Source organism: Oncorhynchus kisutch, linkage group LG24 (genome assembly GCF_002021735.2).
Source record: "Oncorhynchus kisutch isolate 150728-3 linkage group LG24, Okis_V2, whole genome shotgun sequence".
Classification (NCBI taxonomy): Eukaryota; Metazoa; Chordata; class Actinopteri; order Salmoniformes; family Salmonidae; genus Oncorhynchus; species Oncorhynchus kisutch.
Genome location: NC_034197.2, coordinates 10,165,955 through 10,193,625, shown reverse-complemented (window position 1 = coordinate 10,193,625; position 27,671 = coordinate 10,165,955). Strand labels below are relative to the sequence as shown.

Here is a 27,671-nt window from a genome sequence, read left to right as displayed (position 1 = left end):
CAATGATACACTTTCATGCTAGGTTTAGGATCTCATATTGAAGCTTATAGAAGCCCCAACTGATGTCTAGAACATCAATCTTAAAATGATCTATTTTGGTTTAGATACAAGCATTATTGAAACATCTAACACAATACTTTCATTTGACTTGGTGAATAATAAAAAAAAAAATGTTTTACCTAACTTGCTTACTTACTTACCACTTCCCATATGGTTTCTTTCTTCACAGACTCTTCCTAAATATTTGGGGAAATGATTCATTTTGTATATGGTCTCTTAGAAACAATGGTGGCTCATCTTACCCCACTCTCCCCTACGATTAAAAGTCATTTGATGTATTTTGTTGTTTAATCAACATTTCTGAAATGTGAACCCAACCCCACCTCTAAAAATCCATCATAGACTTCCCCTTTCGTGTTGTTTTTGTGATAAAACATAAATGTTGCATGTCGTTGCTATGAATATAGATTTGAAATATGAGAATATCACACCAGCCCTTTTGACTGTACGTCCATTGTTGCACCAAGTTCATCAAATGATTTCTAATAGTTAAATTGGCTTATTACCAACTCCTGGTTGTGTATTTAGGCTTGTTCGGCTTGTCTTTATGCATACAGCATGTGTTGGATTGGGGCAGTGGTGTGGGGAGTTTTGGGGGGGTAGGACTCTACTGGTCACCTGCTATGTAAGACACGCTTCCCTCCATTCTCCCCCTGCTCCCCCCCCCCCCCCCCCCCCCCCCTCAGTGGTTGCGCTGCCAGATAAAGGAACAATGTGTCCTTTCTTACCTGGTGGAGGTGTACATTCCATCCCTACTAAACTAAGTTGCAATCCAGCCTGTCTCCAACCCACCACTGCCCCCGCCTGCACAGGGCCCTCTCTAACAACAATACCAGGTTGGTTTAACTCCAGGTGCTCCAGATCACACTCCATAAACCTCTCCTTTCAGGGGACTTCTTTTGGGACATTTTATTGTAAGGGGTTTGGTTAGTTATAGGAAGATGAGTCCTGATCTGCTAGATTTGTGTAAGGATTTGTGCATCGTGTTGTATCATTGAATGGTTAATTTGTCACAGAACGTAGTTAACATTTAAACACCTATTCATCATAGCTAAGCTATTTGCCTTGGTTTAAAAGGTGATTCAACGGGATGCTTGTTTGTCTGTCGGGCCCTTGGTTTGTGGTTTTCTGCTTTACAGGAAGGTTGCTTACATCGCAGGCAGAGACATCCCATTTATGCTGGGGGTTGTCTGTGAAGCAGAGCAGAGAGCTAGAGAGAGAGCGACAGAGAGACAGAGTGAGAGAGAGTGAAATCACATGCACTCCCTATAATGGTTGGTTAAAAGCAGACATATTAACAGACGTCCTCACTAAACTGAATAGAAACACTTTTTTGTTCTGTTTCTACTTTTTTTTTTGTAAAGTTTTTTTTAACCAGGATTATGTTTCTTACGTGTCAATCTGAAGATTTTTTTCTCCTGAACACCTGTTGAAGACACAGAGACATGTTGCTCAGGTACAGTATGTTCTTTCACAACCTCCTTCTCTACAGCTTTTTAGCAGTATATATTTTTTTTCATTGCTAGATAAGGTTGATTCGCTGCCTCTTTCAGGTCTCTTTCCAGTGTAAAATATAATCCGTTTTTAATGAACTCATTGCTACTTTGTCACATTAATGTGCAAAACAGGTTCTAATAACTTAAGAAGCGGTTATTCAAAGAACAAATGTAACTTCATTGAAAACTTATAAATGGCCAAAAAACGGTCAAATGTATCTCATTCAAAATGAGTCATAAACGAATATTACCATCATATGCTCAAGCTGAAGGACAGGCATATTATAGAATTCGAATCAAACTGTCATCTTCAAGAGTAGAAAGCATTTAGGCCAGAGCACTTATTGTAGCCATTTACTTGGTGAAGTATTGACTCATAAGCCCTTTTTCCCTCTTCAGTAATTAATGTCAAATGTACCATACTGACCATTGCTAAGAAGGATTATCCACACAAATAGCATATTATATCCTTTAATCTTATCCACATTACTGTCTATGGGTTTTGCATACAAATATATTACATGTATTTTGCTCTTAGTTATGTGAGTAAGTTTTCCCTGCCAAATTGAATTGTATCTCTTCAGATAATGACACGCGACACAATTTTAAAGACAATTTAAAATATGAAAATGTAGTCTACTGGATCTCTGTTCCCCTACCAGTGTGCTCACAACTGATATTCTTGTTTATGCAACACCTGATGTAAGACATGTAAGAAGAGTTCTGGTTAGACAGGCCAAGCAACCTTGTCCCCTCCAGTACTAGAGGAAACAGCCTTAGGAAGCATCACCACAAACATAACAGTGGCTGTGGCAAGATATGGTGAGAGTTACAAGCCCATCCATGTTGGTTACTCTATGCATGGGGAACCTGTAGCTACAGATCATATAGTAGAGATACAATGACGGATGAACCTGTAGTTGGTGTGATGAGTTAGGCGAGTGGGTATTTTGTGGGATAAGGTCACATCTTTGCAACAGTGTTCAGGTGAGAGCCATCACCTGCCAGTTGTGAGAGATATGTGTAGAGCGGAGTGCAAGTGTGAGAGACCAAGGGATTCCTCATCAAATGTTCTTCTCTGAAGCAGCATATCCAGATTGCGTGAAAATATTTTGTGTTGCCGAGGAGATGGAAAGTAAACAAAAAAGAAAGATCCCCTCAAGTAAATAAACAATTGGGGCCATGGAAGATGGAATGGTCATAATTGTGCTGTTGCTTAGAATTCTTGCTCTTTTCCTGAGTATTTGTTGAGATCCAAACAAAGCCAGCGAGGAATGAGAGCAAATGCTGGACGATGCAAAACGTAGTTTTAGCATTGTTCAAAAGTTAGACCATGAACTCTCTTCATCTGAAGTATCTTAGTCAATACCTTGCGTTCTATAGTATAAGTACAATACACAGAACTAAATATACAATTAATGCACGGTACAATCTTTGCAACAGTGTTCAGGTGAGCGCCATCACCTGTTAGTTGTGTGAGATGCACATGTAGACTGGAGTTCAAGGAAGTGTGAGAGCCAAAGTGATACATCAAGTGTTCTACTCTGAAGCAGCAATGTATCCTATGTTGTAAATGACATGCTCCATCACCGAGATTTTTAATCATGGGAAACTTGGCATATCCAGAGTGTGTGAAAATATTTTGTGTTGCCGAGGAGATGGAAAGTAAATAAAAAATAAAGATCACCTCAAGTAAATAAACAATTGTGGTCATGGAAGAGGGAATGGTCATAATTGTGCTGTTGCTTAGAATTCTTGCTCTTTTCCTGAGTATTTGTTGAGATCCAAACAAAGCCAGCGAGGAATGAGAGCAAATACTGGATGATACATAACTTACTTTTTGCATTGTTCAAAAGTTAGGCCATGAACTCTCTTCATCTGAAGTATCTTAGTCAATACCTTGCATTCTATAGTGCCAACTACAATACACATAACTAAATATGGAATTCATGCATGGTATAATGACTATAAAACCACGACAATGGTTCTGGTCTTCTCAATTGAGGATTTATTTAATGTGCTGTCCCAGACGTAAGGTTAAACCCTTTATAAAGGTTATAAAGCCCTCTCTGACTTTCACTTTACTATACGGAACATGACTGCGGTTAGGCCCCAGCTCCAGCCTGTTTGCTGCTGCTGTGGAGGGAACGCTGTGCTGTGCTGTCTCCCAGGAGATTGCCTTATCGGTGTCTGGCATAGCAGCACCACAGCTCAGCTCAGCTGATAGGATGGATTCAGCCCAACGGAACTCTGCTTTCGCATGTCCCAAAGAGTTCAACACCGAATAGCACCCGAACACTCATATAGTAGGTTACATATCACAGTGGGTATAGTTTTGGTATATACATCTTTCTGCAGGGCAAATAGTATAACAATAGTATAACATGACTTTCTATATTTTAAGATGACGTGTTTTTGCTTTGAGTAGACTTCGTCTAGATGAGTGTTTTCCTTGTTTGTTCGCAGCTACGTATTGAATCCGTAGATTTCAGCCTATTCTAATAGCTGAATATCTGATAGTAATATTTGTCAATGTCTGTTTCTTCCAGGAGGGGGCGCTGCAACCACAGCCAGTCCTGAATGTGTGCAGCAGCCAACTATGTGCTCCCATTGAGGAGGCACAGTGAGGTGAGTCGGATACTCTTTTCAAAATATCATGCTGAACTCAACTGTGCTGGCTCGGATATTTCCTCTTTTGGAGGGCTGTGGCATCATGTAGTGTAATAGACCATAGACATACACTTTATTCATTGAAACAAGCAAAACTACATATGATTTGATGACAGGTTGTTACTGATTGTGTTTAATTATTTGAAGCAAGTACCAGGAAGTAACTGTTAATGCCACGTAAATTGGACAAAACAGGGCTATAAAATAAAGCATTACCAACAAATTGCTATGAGCTACTATCAAAATCTAAGGTGATTTGCTATAAGTTTATTTTTGTTCTCCAGGGCTTGGCGAATCCTGGCAGGCTGTGTGGGGGGGTATCGATGCCCACCCATGCCCCTGGAGCCCGGTCACATGGAGCCCCCCACCCACACGACGAAGAGATGGACTTGGCCTGGCAGGAACTGATGGCCATCACTGAGCTTCAGGTAGGAGGAAGAGTGTTCAATAATTACATCACCATATAGCCTAGATCACACATATCCTGTGATATGTACTTTTGCGTGTTCACAAATACACACAGCTGTTTAAAACTCAATAACAAACTTGTAGAATTGTTTTATTTATCATCAATGCATATAGTAATGATAAACTGTAATGATGCATCGTTTTCCATAGACAAAGCATCCGCCAATGATCCTTACCTTGTTTTTCATTTCAGGAGTTTGAGGTCCCACATGACAGCCCAGATGAAAATATTCAGTACCATCCCATGGAGCTGCCCATCTCTCTGGGAGGTTATGGCATGGCTCAGTCTCACTCTCATACAGGGCCCCTCCCCTGTGGTGGTGCGACAAATCCTGATGCTGCTTATGAGGGATCCTACTCTAAAGTAATGCCAGCTTGCCAACATCAGGCCACTGGGGAAGCAGCAGCAGAGGCATTGTACGGACATTCTGGAAACCATTCTGGAGCCCAGCTGAACCCCAGAGTTCTGAACCCTATACAGCCACCGCTGATGAGCCTTCTAGAGCATATGAGTCTCCCGAGCGTCGGTGGTGAGGGGCTTGTTGGAAACGACAATGCTGGCCCCTCTCAGGGCCCGGGGCGGTACGTGCTAGGGACAAGTCATGGGCAGAGCAAACACCCACCATGCACTGTGGATGATCTGGAATCTGACTCTGGCCTATCTCTGGGTTCCAGCCCACCACTAGCCTCACCAGATGATGCCATGACTGGTGTCCCTGCTTATTCAAGCACAGAGGTTGGTCTGAACTATAGTCACGGGGAGATGGAGAATATGGGTGAGCAAGGTAGGAGAGCTAGCCTCTTTTACTCTGTGGACTATCAGCAGCATCCCAATAACCCCTACCACTACTCAGGGATGCACTCCTCTTACTTCCCTGTAACACAACCATCCCAAATGCAACCACAGCCTCACTTCCTGCCTCCCATGTCAATGAAACATCAACATGGTTTACCCAGTGCCTTGAACGACCGGCATCTTAACAGCTCTGCCACCAGAGAGAGCTCTCCCCAGGCGTTCTATGAAAAACCCAGAGGTAACCCTCTTCCTGTCCCTCTGAGCCGGGACGAACGCCGAGCCCTCGCCCTCAAGATCCCTTTCCCTCTAGAGAAGATCATCAACCTACCTGTGGACGACTTCAACGAGCTCCTGACAACACAGTACACCCTCACGGACTCCCAGCTCGCCCTCGTCAGGGACATCCGCCGGCGGGGGAAGAACAAGGTGGCGGCCCAGAACTGCAGGAAGAGGAAGCTGGAGAACATTGTTTACCTGGAGGGGGAGTTGGGTCAGCTGCAGGCCCAGAGGGAACATCTGGCCAGGGAGAGGTTGGAGTTCCAACGCAACCTGACTATTGTTAAACACCGCCTCACAGACTTGTATGCTGAAGTCTTTTCTCAGCTCCGGGATGAGGATGGACATCCCTACTCTATAGAGGACTACTCTCTACAGCAGACCCCTGATGGGAACGTATACCTGGTACCTCGTAGTGAAGTGTTGGATGGAGAATAATGTATGAAATCTATTGGACAGTTATTGTATACTGCCTCAGTTTATATACCAATATGAAATTGTTGCTAAATCTACAGTACAATTAGTACCATTAAGGATATTTACATACAAAACCATGGAACAGTGTATGTAGAGATCTGATAAAATGGCAGCTCAAAGGGCACCATGTTAAACTAATCAATATTTAGGGCCTTTAGACAGTACTCATACCCCTTGACTTATTCCACATTTTGTTGTTATAGCCTGAACTCAAAATGGATCAAATATACTGAACAAAAATATAAACGCTACAGTTCAATATAAGGAAGTCAGTCAATTGAATTAAATGCATTAGGCCCAAATCTATGGATTTCACATGACTGGGAATAGATATGCATCTGTTGGTAACAACTACCTTCAATAAAAATAGGCCTCAGGATCTCGTCACGTTATTTCTGTGCATTCAAATTGCCATCGATAAAATGCAATTGTGTTCGTTGTCCGTAGCTTATGCTTGCCCATACCATAACCCCACCACGGGCATCAGTAAACCATACACGAGGTCGGTGGTTGTGAGGCCGGTTGCGAAATTCTTATGGTATAGAAATGAACATTTAAATTCTCTAGTAACAGCTATGCTAGACATTTCTGCAGTCAGCATGCCAATTGCACGCTCCCTCAAAACTTGAGACATCTGTGGCATTGTGTTGTGCGACAAAACTGCACATTTTAGAGTGGCCTTTTATTGTCCCCAGCACAAGGTGCATCTGTGTACAATTCTGCAGTGTATTGATCATGCCGTTTAATCAGTTTCTTGATATGCCACACCCGTCAGGTGGATGAATTATCTTGGCAGAGGAAAAATTCTCACTAACAGGGACAGAAACAAATTTGTGCACAACAATTGAGAGAAACAAGCTGTTTGTGTGTATGGGACATTTCTGGGATATTTTATTTCAGCTCAGGAAACATGGGACCAACACTTTGCATGTTGCGTTTATATTTTTGTTCAGCTACACAAAATAACTTAATGACAGTGAAAACATGTTTCAAGAAATGTTTGAAAATGCATTGAAAATTAAATAAAATCTCATTTGCATTAGTGTTCACACCCGAGTCAAAACGTGATATCCCCTTTGGCAGCAATTACAGCCGAGTCTTTCTGGGTAAGTCTAAGAGCTTTGCACACCTGGATTGTACAATATTTGCACATTATACTTTAAATACTTCAAGCTCTGTCAAGTTGGTTATTGAGCATTGCGTGACAGCCATTTTCCCGTCTTGCCAGATTTAATTCAAAACAATGCCACACTGCAACATTCAATGTCTTGGTATATCATTAGTGTATATTTGGCCCTGTGTTTTAAGTTGTCCTGCTGAAAGGTGAATGTGTTGCCTGGAAAGCAGACCACCAGGTTTTCCTTTAGGATTTCGCTGGTGTGTAGCTCTATTCAGTTTGTTTTTATCCTGAAAAATGGCCTAGTCCTTGCCGATGACAAGCATACCCATAACATGCAGGCACCACCACGCTTGAAAATATGGTATTTGATTTCCCTCGAACATAACGCTTTGTATTCAGGGCAGTTAATTTCTTTTGTGCCTTACTGCAAATAGGATGCAGGTTTTGGAAAATGTCTATACAGGCTTCCTTTTCACTGTCATTTAGGTTAGTATTGTGGCGTAACTTAACTGTTGACCCAACAGTTCTATCACAGCCATTAAACTGTTAATCAGCATTGGCCTCATGGTGGAATCGGAGTGTTTTCCTTCCGCTTTGGCAACAGTTAGGAAGGCCGCATGTATCTTTGTAGTGACTTGGTGTATTGATACATCAAGAGTAATTAGTAACTTTCAAATGCTCTGGGATTTGTAATATATACCAACAGGTGCCCTTTGCGAAGCATTGGAAAACCTCCCTGGTCCTTGGAGGTCAAATCGGTTGAAATTCCGTTTGACTTATAAATAAAAAATCAGTAGTTCTCCTGAATTTTTTTGCTGAACTACAACAATAATCCACCTTGATATGGGGTATTGTATGTAGGCCAGTGACAGGCTCAATTTAAATTCATGCTAGGAAAATGTGGAGAAAGTCAGGGGGGGGAGAGAATACTTAAGGCCCTTTATTTACCCGAGCTAACCAGTCATATGCCTATGCTCATTCTGGATACAATGATAAATCTAAAATGTACATTTTTACAGTCCATGTATATCAGAATATGAAAATTGTGTACCGTGTGATAGTTGAACAGTATTTATGAGTAAAAGTGGGTTTAAAAAATATTTTATTGATAAACAGGAAGTGGGTAAAAACAAGTTAAAATACTGCACAGCAGTCTTCACAGTATAAAAATAGCCAATTGCATCTTTCCAGGCACCCTAAAAGAGAACAGACCATTGTTTAAAATCAGGACAGCCTCACATAATCTCTTAATATTTCTAAGTTATCAAAAGGTTGTCACTTACTATATGCAATGCAACAATGTTCCTCTTAAAAATCATGCTTTTGGACAGCGGTCCTTTCCATTCAGTCATTTTCCTAGAAAGCACCAGAGGAAAAGGAGACAAATGAATATCAGAAGATAAACCAATGAAAAGGCGTTAGTGATATATTCCATGATTTGACTGCAAACGTCAGCATGCATTATGAGATTGTCACGCTGGTAAAGACAATGTTACGCAAAAGGTCCAGACCGTTCTATTAGATGGGGGCATTGGTTTCTAATAAAACACTGCACATCCAAATAAAATGTACACGGTCATTAATGCTATACTATGAATTTCTACAACAAAACTAGTGTTTGCTCATACCAACTACAGAACATGTTATTCAAACTGACAGTAGTTGGAAAAGTCTTCTTACCTACAGGCGGCATCTAAGTGCTTTGGTAGCTGCTGTCTGCTAGTCTCACATGCCTTCTTGCTACTCACTCTCCTGCTTCACACTGCTCCTTCCTGCCAGGCGATGGGTTTGTTTGCTACGTCTCTCCCTCAGCTCAGCTGGCTTCCATGGCTGGCTAGCCTCAAGACTGCATCATGTAAGCTAGCCTTCTGCTGGCAGCTGTACTGTCTGACAGGCGGGTCTGATCTAGCCATCCAACTCACGTCTCTGGAGCAGTTCTCAAAGAGATGGGCTCTCTGTGTGGACCGAGTATTTGTACTACCATAGCTTCACCCATTGGAGTTCATCAAGGACTTCAATGCTATTGTAACACTACGTTGTCACAAACCTTCCATTGATGTGCCGGGATATGAGATTGTCTACATTCTGTAGTATGTGCATTGGAACAGACTAATAATGTCTCGTGTAAGAAAGGAATAAAGCATATTGGACTAGGCAAAAAGTCTCCATTGACAGGTGGTGCTTATCTTCTAAAAGAATGGCCATTGACAGCATCCATCATTCAAGTGTTGATTTGTATACAAGCAAATGCATTAAAACAAACCAGAAGAGAACCTCCCCCTCCCACCCAATCCCCTAAAAGAGAGGCTAACAAGACTGAACGACAGTTTAAAAAAACTGAAAGGTGGTTTATTTCAACTTGATTGTTGCAGTTACACAAATAAAAACCATAGATGCAAAATCTACATAAAACCTCATCGGAATGCTTGCTTTCCAGAAACATAAGAAACCTGTTTGACAGTACAGAAATGTATGAAGCCCCTCCATGATTTCTCTATTGTACACATCTCTTCTTGTAGCAGCTGTAACCTGCCACAACTGTTTGGCTGAGCAGATCTAGGGTGTAAACCTGCAGCTGCCCTGTCATTTGTCTCGCTCTCCTCTCCTAAGTACTGAGTCCTGTTGAACAATATGGAACAACGTTAAGTTAAACTGTGCACTGACTGTTGGATTAACCAGAACCTACTACATGAGATCCAGCATTAGTAACACTTGGATCAAACAACTACTAGGATTGTATGTATCAAAGGGTACAAGAATGGAGCTAGTTTCTGAACACTACATTTTAAAGACAAATCCTGAAAATATGCTTGTCTCATCTACACACTTCGGTTATGGTTTCAAACTGTCACGTAAAAAAAGCATACCTTGTGAACATTTAGAATCGTCGTCCACCGGAGCCCCCGCCATATCCACCGCCGCCGCCACCACCACCACCTCCAGAGTTACCTCCATATCCACCTGAAATGAAAAACAAAAAAAAGTCAAAGGTTGAACAAAACCAGGAAGCACACTTTGTTTCAAGCCAGCCAAAGTCACCCGAAGGCATGCCAAACCAACGCGAGTTATTTTTTTTATTTTACCATTATTTAACCAGGTAGGCAAGTTGAGAACAAGTTCTCATTTACAATTGCGACCTGGCCAAGATAAAGCAAAGCAGTTCGACAGATAAAACGACACAGAGTTACACATGGAGTAAAAACAAACATACAGTCAATAATGCAGTATAAACAAGTCTATATACAATGTGAGAAAATGAGGTGAGAAGGGAGGTAAAGGCAAAAACAGCTCAACCAGTGTCTGGTCTAAAGCTAGCCCGTGCCACCTACCTCCATATGGGCCGCTACTCCTGCCGCCGCCACCGCCGCTTCCACCACTGCTGCCACCACCGCTACCCCCACCACCTCCACCGCTGCCTCCAAAGTTGTTACCCTTCATTGGGCCGTAGTTGGAAGCCTGGTTGTTGTAGTTGCCAAAGTCATTGTAGTTGTTGCCGCCACCACCACCACCGCCGCCAAAGTTCCCTGCAACACAATTTGAACAGCCACATTACTTCACGAAATTGGTTCTGTACATTTTACACCGGCCCAAGGATATTTAGAATGTTTAAAACAGCTGCGATAACAGGATTTTGTACGTCACTTTCACGTAGTCAGCCATGACATACTTCCCATACTACTTCCCATTTAGTAGGCTATTTGAGTTTACAATAGATTTTGTAGCACGTGAAATCTCAGGTGTAGTATGGTAACATTTGTGGCTTAATTTTTGTAAACAGTATATAGTAGGATGAATACTTTTCACCAAACAGAATGTAGTGTGAGAATTAAGTCACAGCCTATGATGCCATCCACTTACCACCAACTGGGGCTGCTTCTTGTGGGGAAGCCATGGACTTACCGCCGCCAAAGTTTCCACCATTGCCATTGTTGTAGTCGTTATAGCCATTTCCACCACCGTAGCCGCCACCCTGTCCGCCACCATAACCTTGCCCTCCGCCGTAGCCGCGGTTACCGCCGCCATAACCACCAGGGCCTCCACCATAACCACCTATAAAAAGGTAAGTTTGAATCTAAATACACGGCCATCCAATAAAAAAGGTAATATCCGTGTGGCTTCTCGTTTTTTTTACTAGGCAAGTCAGTTAAGAACACATTTTTATTTTCAATAATGCCTAGGAGCAGTGGGTTAACTGCCTGTTCAGGGGCAGAACAACAGAGTTGTACCTTATCAGCTCGGGGGTTTGAACTTGCAACCGTGCGGTTACTAGGCCAACGCTCTAACCACTAGGCTACCCTGCCACCCCTATAAATAATGCACGTTGTGTTAAGTTCTTCCTACTGTAATGACATATTTACTTGTATAGCAGCTAAAATTGCAGCTAATGGCTATTCTAGAATCCAAATCTTACCGTCACCTCCCCCATAACCATTGTTGTAACCGCCATCTCCTCCTCCGTATCCACCCCCTCTGCCTCCTGAAACAGACGAGTCAGCGTCACCTAAAGTATATTGAAACAATCACAAGGGGTTAAGCATACAGGTTCAAGCGGAGAGAGTGGTGCAGGACCACAACATACCACGGCCATCGAAGTATCCACCATCACGGTCAAAATCATTACCTCCATATCCTCCACCTCTGCCATAGTTGCCGCCACCGCCGCGGCCTGGAAAAGAAAACTATTACCAACACAACATAAAAGAAGCAACCCATGATTTAACTATGAATCAATCTTGGCAATTATAAAAAGTGACTGATCAGTACTCAAATAAAATATATGATTGTGTGTTACACAGGGATACTGCTTATAGCAAGGATGTGGACTCCTTCCCAGGCCATAAAATGTCCTGAAGCAGGAAATACTCCTGTCCCGTTCCATGTGCAAATGTACTTACCACCCCTCATACCCACTCCTGTTGTCTGCATCTCCTGTCTGGACAATGCTTTCCTCACTTCGCAATTGTGACCGTTCAAAGTGTGGTATTTCTGGACTGAAAATACAATGGTGGTGTTAAAATACAGAAGATAACTCATTAAAGTCAGCCCTTTTCATCAATACAAAGAGATTGTGTTCAGACAACTACTTACTGACAATCCTGTCCACTGCATCATGGTCGTCAAACGTGACAAAGGCGAAGCCCCTCTTCTTGCCACTGGTGCGGTCGGTCATAATGTCTATTACTTCAATCTTGCCAAATTGCTCAAAGTAGTCTCGTAGGTGGGAGTCTTCAGTGTCTTCCTTGATACCTCCAACAAATATCTTTTTCACTGTGACATGAGCGCCTGGACGGCTAGAGTCCTCTCTGGAAACAGCCCTCTTGGGCTCTACCAGCCTTCCATCAACCTTATGGGGGCGTGCTTCCATGGCAGCATCGACCTCGTTCACACCGGAGTAGGTGACAAACCCAAAACCTCTAGAGCGTTTGTTGGCTGGATCTCTCATGACCTGTTGATGTGATTTAGTTTAGGGGGAAAAAAATATTTAAAAAAAATATTTAAAAAAAATATTTTAAAAAAGACAGATTCACCGATATTTAGGATTACTAATCAAACATTAACTATTAAATTAAACACGTGTGCCGCTGTAGTCAGTTCTCCCTGCAGCTGATAATATTGCTTGCTGTATTTTTTACATTATACTCACCACACAATCTGTAAGAGATCCCCATTGTTCGAAGTGTTCTCGCAAACTCTCATCCGTGGTTTCGAAGCTCAGACCTCCGATGAACAGTTTGCGGAGCTGCTCGGGTTCACGTGGGGCCTGGACAAAAAACAATGACAATGTATTTAGAACAAAAGACGCAGATCAGCAAGCGAGCGACACACTCTAGCGAACTCGAAATGTTCATTACCAACAGTTCGTCAATATTCCTGCAGATGAGTTTCTCAAAAAACAAACACGTTGAGGGGAAGGGGGTGTCAAACAAATATATCAGATGGCGTCAACATGGCGAGGCAAATGTGAACCAAAACTATGAAATGTGCGATGGGTGAAACATGGATTAAATGATCGGACTAATATTAAACGCAATGGGAAAAAAACGGTACGTCCTTTCTTGCAAAATGGCTGAGCAAAACGCACGAACAATAAGGCCATGAGGCCTTTAAGATGGCGGCGTCCCCACATGAGCTATGGCTGTATTAATAGATACGCGCGAGTGGAAAACTCTTTTGGTTAAATTGGTCAACGTACACGTTAAATTACACACACATAACAAAATTGTATGTAGATATTCGTTAGAGAAACTTACCTCTTTCGACATTGTGGATGGTAGCTTTCGATTCCTTTGCCTTATTCGAAGAAAGACGATCTGCGACAGAATGCAACGATCCTGCAAATGAAACAAAGAGTACAATAAGTAGGGAGGATTACGCCTCTTGGATTCAGCGATTGGTTATCTATTGCCGCTGCATTCGATTTCTCACTTCCGCTGCAACTCCGATTGGGTATTTTACAGTCAATTATCAGCAATGTCCAATAACAAAACGATACCAGCCGGTGGTGGGTGTGGGCTTACGTTTTATCAAAACGTTATGTAGACGTCACTTCAATTCCATTCCATTCCCAGGCTAGTCTGTGTAAATTTAAGCAAATAAGCTATTTGATAGAAGTAATACCAAAAATACGTCCGCATATTTCCTAAGTGAACATAGCTACAACATTTACTGATTAACTCCTAGTTATTTGGCTTTGACGGTTTCGTGATCGTGCACGGTCTGCCATTGTGCATTTTGGCGCTCGCTTTCTCGCACGGCGAGGCAAACAAGCAAGTCGTTTGGGGAGGGGAAACGAAAAGCCCAGCAACAGCGTCAAGAAAACGAACCAGTAAACCGCTAAAGCTAGCACGGGTGAGTAAATACATATAGCAATTTCTTAGCTACTTAACTAATAATTCGCTAGTTACAACCCCCCCCCCCTTCCCCCATTTCAATCAATCCATCTCAAGCAAAAAGTATTGAGGATAACGCTTGATACATTGTTAACGTTAGCCGGTGGCGAACAGCTAGCTAGCTCATTCTCATGCTAGCCAGGCGGGGGTTGGGACAAACACAAGTCTACACGCGCTTAGGGCTATTTAGCTAGATTGCAATGCCTCTATGTACTGTAAATGTTACATTATCGTTGGCAAACTGGAACGGATTAAAACGACAATTGAATAACTAGGTACGGCACCCTTATTTATTTTAGGGAACAGGCCATGTGTTGTATCAAGGAAGCAAAGCATCTGCTTACCAGCTAGCAGTGTTGGCTAATTTAGCAAACGTAAACGTTAACGCTACTAACGTTAGCGTGGTTTTTAATTCGATTGATTCCCTTTTAAACGGACAATCAGCTGTATCATGGTTTTATACTAGTTAGGTTTAGCTATCTGCTGTAGCTAGCTAGTAGCAATGAACAGCTGACCAATTTATTACATTGCACGCATTTCTTAACTTTGTTTCTACGTTTTCTAGGTTTTATTTCAAACTTTCCATTTCCAAGTTGGGACGTGCCCCTTGTTCACTCATTTGAGGTACCGCTACCAAATCATGGGAAAGAAGACTCGTGAAAATGATGATGATGCCTCGGGCTCATCTTCAGAAGAGGAAGAATTTATTGTGGAGAAGGTGCTGGACAGAAGGACGGTGAAGGGCCGAGTTGAATTCTTCCTTAAGTGGAAAGGTTATTCAGAGTAAGTCCATCTGGGTGGTTCTTCACGAAACTAGAACAAAACGAGATTTTCATGAAGTGTAAATCCATGGCAGGGACCTTTTAGAGAAAGTATTGTTGACATATATTTGAGAAATAGTTAATTGAGAACGGCTTTGCTTTATCTTGGCCAGGTCCCAGTTCTAAATGAGAACTTGTTCTCAACTCAACAAGTATTTGTAAAAATGTTGGACATCAGTAGGTGCTACAAAGCAAAAGTTGGTGTCATATAAAGCTTTACTGCTTGCTCTGTAATGTGTGTAGTATTTAGATTTGGCTTGCTTTTCAATATTGTTGAACATAAAATAACTTGCCGTGTGTACGATTTCACACATGTACAAGCAGGACTGTACATAACTAGAAACGCGCACAAAGATAAACATTTGAAGCAATAAAGCCAGAATCCATAATTTCAGGTCTCAAAGCAAAATATTTAAGTGCATATGTGAGTAAAATGGTCACAAAGCAGGGCCCTGAAAAGTGTTTAACTACGCGTGGGTGGGAAATGTTTTTTTTTTTTTGCATATCCAACTCCCCCTGAGACACCCTCAGAAGTTATGGGCCGTAACTTTAAAACTATCAGAGATCCCACCCTGGAACTTGTATATTATGTTAAACAATAGCTGCATTCCAAAGGCGTAATGGACAGACCCTCAAATTAAGTGTACACTTGATTACTTTTAATTGGACCGCCCTTGTCTGGAAATCGCCACTCGTTCATCCTTTGGTTGTTTTCAGTCATCGTGGTGTGCTTTATATGAGCTACAGTCAACTATGATTGCCATTATTGTCTTGGCTAGGAGACTGCTCATCTGTAGATGTGAGATACTAGGCATCTGATGGTATCAGGTCAATCAAAAATGATGGGTAAGTGTGATGTCAGGGAAAGTTGTATGCGTTAGCTAAGGTTTCCTAAGCCAACTAAATGCTTTTCTGAGATGTTTGTGCTGTCTTCATTCATTTTTCCTTACACTTGTATGCTGACTTCTCCATATTGATGTTGGTTTTTACATTTTGGTAGGCCTTTCTTAGCGGATGTACAATCATCCCAAATTTTATTATGGGACATTTCAGGCCCTGGCGTGAACAGAATTGCACACTCTTATCACAAACAGGGGCTGACGTGCTTACGTTGCCAACTTCCCTTGCTTGGCTAATTGTTTGGACCAACGGCAAAGATGGCCATGGATATTCCCCAAGGGCTGACGTGGAGCGGGTTGGGTCTTTTACATGTTAGGAATGCAGCTGTATTGTTATATCAAAAATAGTATATTTTCAATATTCATGTTTACAAGCCATGAGGCTTCAAATGACACTAACTTTTGCTTTGTAGCACCTGCAGACAAACCATTATGGCGTCTTAAAGGAGGCCTGGGTACGGCACAAATGGTGCTTTAAGAAACAAATGTCAACAGAACTTCAAAAGACCCTTCCATTGATAACATTTAGATGAAAATCCCCAGAAGAAAAATCTTCTGGTGTTCTAGTTTCATGTTACTGAGAAATATTATTTTACCATGTTTCCAGTAGCTAGCTAATTTCTACCCCTAACAATTCATATTGGTATTGATTTTTCGTGGCTTCCAGTGCTGAAATGTTTTGGTTACCTCCATGCTCTGCACAATGTTTTAACTCGTGCACACCGAGGGTTGGGTGTAACGAAATGAATTGGAGACCATGTGAAACGGCCAGTGCAGGTGTTTTTCTGACTCTAAATGGGGCTTAGGTGATGGGAATGGTTTCACCAATCGAATATATTTTGTTCTTGCTATGACCATGCATTTATTGTTTGCAGAAAACACAACACATGGGAGCCAGAGAAGAATCTCGGCTGCCCCGAGCTCATTGCTGAGTTTATGAAGACTTACAAGAAGCCTAGCGGCGGTGCCACCCCCAGCAGCGGAGGAGCCAAGTCCAGTGCAGGTTCATCAGGCCGTAGCAAGGAAGGCAGCAGCAAGAGGAGAAACTCTGACGATGACGAGGAGGGGAGCAGCAATAAGCCCAAACGGAAAAAAGAGGTGCGTAACCTACCTCGTGAATTGGTGTGGACAAAGTCTCCCCTCCAATAGAAATGTATTTGTCATGTGTGCCGACTACAACGACTTTACTGTGAAATGCATATTTACAAGACTTTTCCGAACAATGGGCGGCAGGGTAGCCTAGTGGTTAGAGTGTTGGACTAGTAACCGAGAGGTTGCAAGTTCGAATCCCTGAGCTGACAAGGTACAAATCTGTCATTCTGCCCCTGAACAGGCAGTTAACCCACTGTTCCTAGGCCGTCATTGAAAATAAGAATTTGTTCTTAACTGACTTGCCTAGTAAAATAAAAAATAAAATAAAATGTGGAGTTAGAATTTAAGACATTTGAAAATGGGAAACGGTAACACACTATAACAATAATGAGATTATATACGAGGAGTACCGGTACGAGGTAGTTGCGGCAATGTGTAGGTGGGGTAAAAGAGGCAAACAGGATAATAAACAGTAGAAGCAGCGTGTGAAAGTGCAAAAATAAGGGGGGGGGTTACAGACAAATCATATTCATTACCTCCAGCTTTTGCAGCTCACTGATAGGCCATTCAAAAAAAAATATTTTTTTAAATGACCTCTTAAGTGTCCAACCAAGTGCTGCAGCATTGTTATTGTTGGCTAGAACAAAAGCTTGATCTTCCTGGAGAACTATCATTTGCATATTTATAACCAACTGAAGACGCCTCATTTCAAACTGAAAAGACTGAAGACGCTAATTTCAAACTGAAATAGTTGAGCTTTTGGGTGTTGCTTTCCGTCACTAGAATGACAAAGGCTTTGTGAAATACAACTGTTGTCTGTGCTTGTTTCCTGCGGTGGTGCCTAAATTTCACTTCTAATGTACAACATGGAGATGATCAGCGGTTTAATTGGTAATTTCTCCTGTCTTCCAGGATGACGTCCTGATTGCGAGAGGCTTTGAGAGAGGTCTGGAACCAGAGAAGATTATTGGAGCCACAGACTCCTGTGGAGACCTCATGTTCCTCATGAAGTGGTGAGCGTTGAGTACTTAAGACATGTCGTCCACTAGATTACGCCACTAAGAATGTCTTCAAACGTGTGGCCGGAAACTGATTACCTGAGGTGGCTGCTCACTTAAAGTTGATTTTTGTCAACTATTCCTCTTCAAGACAGTGGGTCTAAGAGCTTTCTAGTTTTCCTGATCCAGTCTTGTGACATCGTGAATTGTCGTTATTTCCTAAGCAGCCTACTGGGGAGTCTTACCTTGACATCATCATGGTGGCCTGGAAATAAATCGTGTTTATTTCCTCTCGCTACAGGAAGGACTCTGATGAGGCAGATCTGGTGCTGGCCAAGGAGGCCAATCACAAGTGCCCGCAGATCGTCATAGCTTTCTACGAAGAGCGCCTCACCTGGCATGAAGACGGGGATAAGAAGGAGAAGGGCGCTGTGAGCATGTAAGCCGGAAGTGTCGTCACAGGAATGGTCACTGACCCCCCCCCCCCCCCCCCTGCAGGGATGACCTGGAGACACTCATATAGCCAGTACCTAATCGCACCCTATTCCTCTCCTTGGCCTTAACACTTTTTTTATGATAGCCTTTTTTCTTTTCTCTTTTATGGCTTGGGTAGGTGTAGGTAGTGGAGTGGTATATTTTCCACCACATTGCTTCTACCTTTACAGCTCTGACAACAGTGAAGAGTTAAGGCAACATGGAGGATTTGAGTGCGATTTGGGACTGAAAGCCCCCCCCCTGCTAATGACCATAACAAAAACCACACAAACCAACGATGGACGACACTGCCCACTTCTTCATGATACCTCCCTCTGTGCCCCAGTGTACAGGTTAATGTCCCTGAATAACAAAGAGCCCAATCTAGCCATTTTACACACAAACTGAGAAGGATGAGGGAAGACTGTGGGTTTTGGAGGTGGTGAAACAGGCTGGCTGCGCTCGCTACTGGGGACGGCTTGTAGTTCCTCTTGCTTTATTCCCTTTCTGTATTTTTGTGTAAGTACGATTCTTGATTCTGTGGTACCCTGTCTAGGTACTGGCAGCCATCTTATGGTGACTTGAAGGTAGTCGTCTTAACTAATAGGTAACATTAAAATGGCCACGTCTATGAAAGTATGGTCCAGTGCCCTGTATGAAATTCCCGCCTACTTCCTGAATCATGTACTTGCAGTTTTTGAATGCGATTCAAGAGTAAATCATGAAAGCGTTTTTTTTTTTTTTTGTTATATTTTTATTGAACCTTTATTTAACTAGGCAAGTCAGCTAGGAACAAATGCTTATTTACAATGACGGCCTGCCCCGGCCAAACCCTAACACGGACGACGTTGGGCCAATTGTGCGCCGCCATCCTACGCATATATTTGTTTACGTGGATTCATTTACTTCTACCTTCATGAAAGCCATCAGTTCGGAGTAAATGAATCTACTAATATGATTTTACATGTATCTTTAAGCCCCTTTTCATGAATTTGATGTACTCTGGAATCCCATTCAAAAACGGTATGGGACATGATCCATAGCGGAAGTAGGGGGGACTTTCATAGAGCGTTCACAAATCGAGCGTCTCAGAGTAGGAGAGCTGATCCACCTGTCCGTATATTCTTTTTCATTGTTATCTAAAAGGTCCACACAAAAAAAACTGATCCTAGATCGGGCACTCTGGTGGAAACTTTGAATACGAGACCTCGACATGTTTGCCCTGGGAAGATGACAGTCTTCCAAGTCTTATCAAACCTCGACAATAACAGTAGTTATGCTGTAGATAAAATAGATTTATCGTACTGCGATCACCTTGGTAGAAAATCTCTCCTGCTTATTTTTTTTGTTCAGTAGTTTTAGTCCACCTTTTGATGTTTTAAGGTCAATATTGTCCCCTCCAAGTACTTCATGTCTCGTTTTATTTCTCACTAGTACTGTGGCTGGACTAAGTTTTGAATGACCTAAATTTTTAATATTTGAACTCTTTTGTCGGCTTCTGTTATGTAGCTGTTCTGTAGGTCAAGTAATCATGTAGCTCTGATTCCATTGCTAAGATCATGAACATATTTAGTCGGAGTAGCTGCTTTTTCCTAACTTGGAATTGGATTCTTCCGATTACCCTTTATTACCCAGACAATTTTATCACCACAATGAGCACAATGAAGCAAATATTACAGATGCACAGACGGGCCACTTCAAAAGTTGTACCCAATGTTTCAAACCATCTTTATTTGCAAATGTGAATGATATTATCACTGCAGTGCTGATTTGGAACCCGGCCCTTGGATCAGAAGTCAGTTGACAATCAGCATGCCACATGCTCTGCAGTAGAAAGTGACACCATACAAGCATACTGCTTGATTTGATCAAGGTATGCCACCCTGGGGCTAAATGGCTCGGGCCAACGTGTCCTGCCCAGTCCCCTGCGTGAGAGAATGGGATAAGGCAGATCGGGGCTTACCTCCAGACAGTGTTCCTTCTTGGGAATGCTTATTGATCTATTTGAACATTTTAAAAATCCCCCGTCAATGATTTTTGATTTATTTTGGGTATTAAGTGGTTAAATCCACACCACCTACAGAGTATTTGTTCCACTTGTAGAAAGATCATTTGTCCTGACCTGAATTTCTAGTTTTATCATCCCTGTTAATGCTAAATACTGAATGTTTTGGGACGATGTTATCCACATCATTGACTTCATATTACAGGTTTGTTTTAACTACCTATTCTGTCCATTTTGGCTTTCCACCCCTTGTGTTGAATGTAGTAATGAGAGCATTGAGTTTGTGTTCAATGATATATCCAAATGTGTGGTAAAAGAGCAAGGTTGTTTAGTCACAGAATAGAGGCAAAGTATTCCAGTATATTTGTAGCCTATACCATTGAGTTGGTGATGGACAGAGTGCTATTGCTATGTATTGTGATCAAATATTCTCGTATTCAATTTGTGATGTTTTCCCACTCAAAAAAAATAACACTTTAAGGAGCAACTGAGTCCTGAGTTCTCTTGTCACTGTAGTAATAGAAACAAGTGAAAGATTACTTGGATATCCTTCTCTCTTCAGAACCATCTCTATTTAGGACAAATGTAACGGTTGTCTGTTTTTCATTTTTTTATTTATATTTACTCAAAAGATTTTCATTTGTAGTCCATTTGTAGTCCATTTTTGACCATTTTTTTTTTCAAAGTGTTCCACGTTTTGGTGTATCTCACCAATTTTTTTTTTTTTAAATGCTCTGAAATTTGGGTTTTTATATGTATTGTAGTAAACTGTTTTCAACATTCAACGGACTGGTGATGTTTCTGCTAGACTGCTGTGCACTAGTCATATTTAACCACCAGATGGAGCCATTTGCCATGTCAAAGGAAATCCTGAAATGGACCTAATTGAGTATTTATTGCTCATAAACTAATCTCATTTCCCCACATTACAGAGAATATGCATTTATATCTATCGAGAGAGTCAATGATTGATATACTAATAGTTGATTTATACATAGACTATTTTAGACTTACAAAAAACTGTTGAATTCAAGAGTACCATCTAGATGACAGATGGAATATTGCCTCCATTAGTCCAACACTGAATATTGAGCTAATTCAATGGAATATTCTCTTCCACCTGGTCTGTATGAAGGGGCTACAACCAGGCCCTAGAGTAATTCCTGCTTTGATCACATGGTGGTCAGGAAAACACCCTCACACACACACACGTATACATAGGCAACTATAGTACAGCGTTTATCACTACCTGTGACATTTAGTCCTCCTTTTAACCAGCTCGTATTTGAGACTAAATGTAAACGCACCACTGGAGATACAACTATAGGTTGATTGCTGTTACATATAGTGCCAACATTAAGGAACATGCAGTACATCTGTGTCTTTCTGTGCTGGGCCCAGCAACATCCAGGTTGTGACTAAATAAACACTTTTTAGATAATGACTACTGAATAAATGCCTAATAGATGACCATTGGCTCATACCTTTAAAAGCCTAACTTCTTATTGCAACTATAAGTGCCTGGCTGTCATATGTCCCCCGCCATCCTAAGCGTTAATTACAGGTATAGGTACTAGGATGTTGCTGGGCCCAGCACAGGCAGTGTGGTCTTCTGTTCCCGGTGATGCCGAGCTGCACAGGCAGTGTGGTCTTCTGGTTCCAGTGATGCCGAGCTGCACAGGCAGTGTGGTCTTCTGGTCCCAGTGATGCCTAGCAACACAGGCAGTGTGGTCTTCTGGTCCCAGTGAGGCCGAGCAGCACAGGCAGTGTGGTCTTCTGGTCCCAGTGAGGCCGAGCAGCACAGGCAGTGTGGTCTTTTGGTCCCAGTGAGGCCGAGCAGCACAGGCAGTGTGGTCTTCTGGTCCCAGTGAGGCCGAGCAGCACAGGCGTCTCTGCTGCTGCAGTCGTAATGGATGTGGGGAGAGACACTGACATGTCCTGCCAGTTTGATATTTGCAAACCATTTGTTCACCATTGAATAATAATTACTCCCACATTTGTAAATGTTAGTAAGCTAGTTATTCACACGCCTATATAGTGCTTTTAACGTCCTGTGTTGTGTGCTCGTTCTTTTACCAGGCACTGCAGGAATGTCTATCAAGGGCGTGTCCATCTTTTTGTGAGAAATTACACTGGTCGCTCAAAGTATTTATATAGTGTAAAATAGCACTCCCTTTAGGGACTGCGAAAATACTTTACTAATGGTTAGCAAATGGTTAAATGTGGGCGTAATTATAAATAAATGGTGAACACACAATTTATTAATGCCTTTTCTAAATGGTTTATTAAGGACCTTTATTCATTCACTACCAGAATGGGTAACACTTTATTTTAAGCACATACTGTATATTCGACAAAGAAAATCACTGAACACCTACTAAATAACCATTGGCTCGTGTACTACCATATAACAGCGTAACTACATATTTCAAGTGCCCCGTCCGTCCACTTTAGAAGTGTTTAAATATTAGCCAACATGTAATTCAATAGGAGAGAGGGTGACTGCCAGGTCCTTAATGTTTTGGCTGTAACCAATGGATACATTAAGGAACTGTTGGTCTCTCCCTTTCTCTGATTTTTAAAATTCAATATAAAACCTGTGTTTGTAGAAGAATGATGCCGGGACTAGTTTATGTGAATGCAGATGAATTTCTGAGTGAGTGTGTCGTTCTGTTTTCTTCCCACCTCGACTGCACCCACAGCATGTGATCTGTCATGACCTCACAGACACAGCACTTTTAGAAAATAAGTTGGCTAATTTCACACGTTTGGCAGCGTCAGCCTCAAACCCTTTTTTGGTTGAACTTTTTCCTGCACCATCCTTCTGTTTTTACTGAGAGTCAGAGCACGTCTCACTCTCTTTGGTGCGTTTGATGGTCAGCCAAATGCTCAATATGGAATCATTATGACAACAGAGAAATAGCGCAAAGGTCAGAAAAAAACAGGCTCATGGGCCGCCGGCCGTGTCCATTTTTGGCCCATCCCACCCTAATAAAAGATTATCGTTCTAAGTAATTGCCAGACGGTCAATCCGCCCATGCCCGTTGATGCAATGGTGTCTCTCTCTCTCCATACTGTATATATATATATATCTCGCGGCGGTAGAATAAAAAAATAAAATAAAAACATGAAAAAGTTCTTCCACTCCAAATGGAATGCAAAGGTCACCAGTAAATGATCCAGCCTGTGGGATCATTAAGTCCAGAAGGGGGTTTTATGGAACCTGGAGTTGTCTGCTCACTCTGCTGAAGAACTTGGAGTGGTGCAGTGGGAGAGGAGAGCTGTAGTACTCCCCATGTTCAGATGGACTATTCTCCCAAAGTTTGCACTTGTACACCTGCCTTTATGGATTTAAAAGGACTGGACTGTCTGGTGTAAGGAATAAAGTGGAAACTCACTCCAACAGTGCTTGCGCCAATCCAATGCACGAGGGGGAGTGCAGGAAGTACACACTTCTGGAGAAGGGTACAGAATCATAACGCATCTTTTAGTCAGGACCAGGGCCGCTTTCTCTGTCCATGATGTGTGTGGTGAATAAGGCTGAGGCATCTCTGGAAAGATATGAGCAGTCTTACAGAGAAGGTTGAATCAAACCAGCCAGGGACTACGGACGAGAATCTGCTGTCTAGCTAGATCAGGCACTAATATTACACCCAGGTATTGTGTGTATCTGTTGTGTACTGTTAAAATACAGTACATGGATTTCAGGTGAGGATTGTTGCAGTGATGTCACGGAGTGTAAGCAGACATGACAAATTGACTGAGCACATGTACCATTAAGCGTGTGTGGGTTGCTTTCTTTCCCCAAGCACAGCCCGTGCCATATATCGTGTGTTTGTGTAACTTTCAGTGTAAATTAGTTCCAGAGGGCATTGCCTGTGGAAGCGGTTGGTTGTCTTGCTGCACATCATCACAAATGAGTGTTGAGGGGGCTACTGTGCAGCTGGGGTTGTTAGTTGGGAAGGGAAGGATGGCTGCAGTGGGCTTGATCAATATTACATGGCCTGTTCAACAACAGCACACACACACGGCAACTGAATTTATACAGCATCTATTATTGTATTTTGCTGTTAAATGTTGAGTAATAACGATACTGTATTTCAATAGGGGCTGTGTGTCGGAATATCTCTGAGACCAATGCCATGTCATGTGGTCCTTCTGGTATTCTGATCAGGTCTGCATAGCTGTCCTCCAGCTGTTGTTCTGTGGGGTGAGTGACGGCTTCTGCTTCAGCCTCTCACAGCACAGAACCAGACCTGGGTTCAATTACTATTTGAAATCATTTCAAATACCTTATCTGTGTTTGATTGATCTTTCCCGGGCTTAAATGGACCAAATAAATAGTTCCAAAATGGCAAACCCCACCCATCTGGCACTCCAGGCAGGCTAGAGCAAGCACTTAGTATTTGAAAGACTTTGAATAGTATTTGAACCTATTCTCTGGCATCAGCTTCTCACAGCACAGTGCAGTATCACTGATCCGTATGGTGATTGCAGAGTGATGTGGCTAATTTGACTCACCATCATTGGTTAATGTGCAGTGAGAAGGCCACGGAGAGAGCTTCTCCAATCTCAGTGTGTAGCGTTTTTGCACTGTATAGAGAATAGTGTTCCAATTAGGACACTCCCGTTGTGTCCCCCTCCCCTGGCGGGATTGGGACCAACCCGGTCCGCCGACTCCCTTCCCTTCTCCATCCTTCTTTTCCTCCCTCCTCCCCTTCATCTCTTCCGCTGACCAGGGCAGAGAGTTATAGCTGCCATAAAAGGCAGGTAATGCATTGTTAACTAATTCTGTCTGCTCAGAGCTGATATACCCCTCGCTCTAAATCTCAGTGCTTCCAATAAAATGTAAATGCTAATTCTTGGCCCCTACGAGCAGATATAATTTAAACAGGCGAGCTAGAGTTACAGGCCGGAGGCAAGAGTGTGAACCGACTGACTAGCCCTGAGAGAAGAGGGAGAATCCAGTAAAGGAGAGATGAGGAGGAAGGGGGAGGAAAGGGGAGGAAAGGGGAGAAGGGGAGATTAAATTGATAGCAGCGCCAGATTCTTATGGGCATGTCTTTGTTATGTTGTTGTTGAGGAACCTACATGTGGTGGGACAGGGGTCATTCGAGTTCTCCTCACCAAATGAAACCAGCAAAGTTGGAAAGCCAAGTTACTGGAGATACTGCATGATATTTCCATGTTAATACAGCCGGTGTCATACTCAGTGTTACCATGGGCTTCTGAATATTGATCCCCATTTCAACGATCCAGCTCTGTTTCTCTGCCATCTGTTGAGGATGGTGATCTGGCTTGTCCTGTAATGACATCATCAATTCATTTGCACCGAAGAAAGGGAGAGAAAGAAGATTGAAAGCATTAAGTATGCCGTTCATGATTGGTGGGGTGGGGGAGGTGGGGGGTAATTAATTAATATGCAATGCAGGCAATGCAGGCACACACACAACGGTTCCAATGTTTTAGTAATTGTATAATAGAATATTTTGCTGAATATATTCCAATACAACAGAAGTTTATATTCCTGCAAGTTTGAGATGATACATTAGTAATTTGGTGAGTAGTTAAATAAGAGGCACAAATAGCTGGAATTAGCTCATTGTTCTAACAATTGTTATTACGTTGTTATAAACTAAAAGTGTTTCTCCGTAGCAATACATTATAAGAATGTAATACGTTGCTAGAAGCAAACGTATGGGGTCCATAAAATTAAATAGTGTGACTCTTTGGACTGTAACAACTACTGTGGATTGACCAATTAGTTTTTCTTCTTGACCACCGTGCAGCGACTGAACAATGGATAGTATTCACCAGGCTCCAAATGGAAGAAAATTGACTAAAACAGGGAGGGACAGACAACTAGATTTACCCGACCTTGTCCAATAAGACGCTTTTGTATTCCATTGTGCCCTAATGAATACGATCCAGGTCCTCCTTATTTACAGTGCAGCAGCTAAGAGGAGAGCTCTAAAACCCAAATGAATCCTGATTCATTTTATCGTCCATGTTGCTAAATTACACATGGAGATAGGGACTGTCGCAATGCATTTCCTGAACATTTTAACAACAGTTCAAAGAAGTTTTTTTTTTAATGGGATGGAGCTCTCTTTGCCATGTGTAAAATCCTATTAGACAAGCCTAAGTTACCAGGCAGCTGCACAATGTGATTCAGAGGCTCATTAAGGAATATAATGAGCTTCCCTTGTGTTGGAAAATGCATTCTCAGCAGGGATTTAACTTTGAAGTACCACAAACAGGCTATGTAGATCAGCCATTTAAACGGGATCCTTTTGGAGGTTGTCATTGTCTAATATCCACCTTAGAATAGCAGTTAGAATACATGGCCAATACATAGCTTCGTTCTAAGTTGTGTGCTAGGATGGATGTTGGAATACAGTGAAGATACAGATATTCTTACAGGGAGGATAATGATATGCAGCCAGTCACCATTAGATCTCAGTGGAAAACTCAACAGATACCTGCATCCCATGATGTCCTCACCGGGGAGGACACACACACACAGCTGCCCAGTGTAGATATGCTGAGGCTTAAAAGATAAGAGGAAGGACAGTCAAGAGTACTCACCTCCTCCTCGGCCCTATCTTATTCTTCATCACCACCTAGCCCCTTTGCGCCCCCTGTCCTCCCTTGGCCCGAAATAATCACGGCTGACAATCCTCCATCACCCAGCCTCAGGCCCCCTGCCTCTCCCCTCAGCTTTGTGCCCCCTGTCCTCCCTTGGCCCAAAATAATCACGGCTGCCAATCCTCCATCACCCAGCCTCAGGCCCCCTGCCTCTCCCCTCAGCTTTGTGCCCGCTGTCCTCCCTTGGCCCAAAGGAATCACGACTGACTGACTATTGGGCTGTTTCAGACATCATGTGACCCTGCATTTTACTACAGAGACTTAATGGCGCCCTTTCACGTTGAAAAGTCGGCTTGTATTTCCTAAAGAGGTCGAATGTGTGGTGAGCACTAATCCGCTCACATTTAGCCTAGACACGTTCTGGGTCTCTGGCTCTTAGCCCTGCCCAAACCCAAACCTGACTGGGTGCTGCATGTCCACCGCCCACCACTGATCAAGGCATGCTAGAGCCAAGCCGGAGAACCGTTTCTGCTTGCCCTCT

General features: G+C 42.5%; 3 protein-coding genes and 1 long non-coding RNA gene across 15 annotated transcripts; 2 read left to right on the top strand and 2 right to left on the bottom strand.

The window, feature by feature from the left end:
• The first annotated feature begins 1,223 nt into the window (after positions 1 to 1,223).
• nfe2 (nuclear factor, erythroid 2) lies at positions 1,224 to 8,162 on the top strand. Its single transcript, XM_020458643.2, has 4 exons — positions 1,224 to 1,516; positions 4,106 to 4,184; positions 4,511 to 4,654; positions 4,888 to 8,162. Exons 2-4 carry the CDS (start codon positions 4,137 to 4,139, stop codon positions 6,202 to 6,204), a joined length of 1,509 nt encoding a protein of 502 aa, XP_020314232.1. The 5' UTR covers positions 1,224 to 1,516; positions 4,106 to 4,136; the 3' UTR covers positions 6,205 to 8,162.
• A 286-nt stretch (positions 8,163 to 8,448) lies between these two features.
• Positions 8,449 to 13,744, bottom strand: LOC109868899 (heterogeneous nuclear ribonucleoprotein A1-like). Of its 11 annotated transcripts, none has more exons than XM_020458645.2 (11): positions 13,615 to 13,744; positions 13,008 to 13,124; positions 12,452 to 12,809; positions 12,259 to 12,354; positions 11,943 to 12,029; positions 11,775 to 11,840; positions 11,222 to 11,413; positions 10,693 to 10,887; positions 10,231 to 10,324; positions 8,647 to 9,982; positions 8,449 to 8,559 (listed from the first exon to the last, which is right to left on the bottom strand). In XM_020458645.2, exons 1-9 carry the CDS (start codon positions 13,624 to 13,626, stop codon positions 10,242 to 10,244), a joined length of 1,206 nt encoding a protein of 401 aa, XP_020314234.1. In that variant the 5' UTR covers positions 13,627 to 13,744; the 3' UTR covers positions 8,449 to 8,559; positions 8,647 to 9,982; positions 10,231 to 10,241. The 11 variants fall into 11 exon arrangements, with proteins under 11 accessions (XP_020314234.1, XP_031660081.1, XP_020314236.1 ...); XM_031804221.1 differs by having other exon boundaries at positions 8,647 to 8,719; XM_020458647.2 differs by having other exon boundaries at positions 11,264 to 11,413.
• A 127-nt stretch (positions 13,745 to 13,871) lies between these two features.
• cbx5 (chromobox homolog 5 (HP1 alpha homolog, Drosophila)) lies at positions 13,872 to 21,327 on the top strand. Its single transcript, XM_020458650.2, has 5 exons — positions 13,872 to 14,212; positions 14,819 to 15,036; positions 16,849 to 17,071; positions 17,978 to 18,078; positions 18,365 to 21,327. The coding sequence occupies exons 2-5, from the start codon at positions 14,894 to 14,896 to the stop codon at positions 18,504 to 18,506; spliced, it is 609 nt and encodes a 202-aa protein (XP_020314239.1). The 5' UTR covers positions 13,872 to 14,212; positions 14,819 to 14,893; the 3' UTR covers positions 18,507 to 21,327.
• LOC116357008 (uncharacterized) lies at positions 21,015 to 27,430 on the bottom strand. Of its 2 annotated transcripts, none has more exons than XR_004205306.1 (3): positions 27,131 to 27,430; positions 25,670 to 25,845; positions 21,015 to 22,440 (listed from the first exon to the last, which is right to left on the bottom strand). It is a non-coding gene; the product is annotated as an uncharacterized LOC116357008 (long non-coding RNA). The 2 variants fall into 2 exon arrangements; XR_004205307.1 differs by having other exon boundaries at positions 21,015 to 22,470; positions 25,762 to 25,845.
• Positions 27,431 to 27,671: the final 241 nt, after the last annotated feature.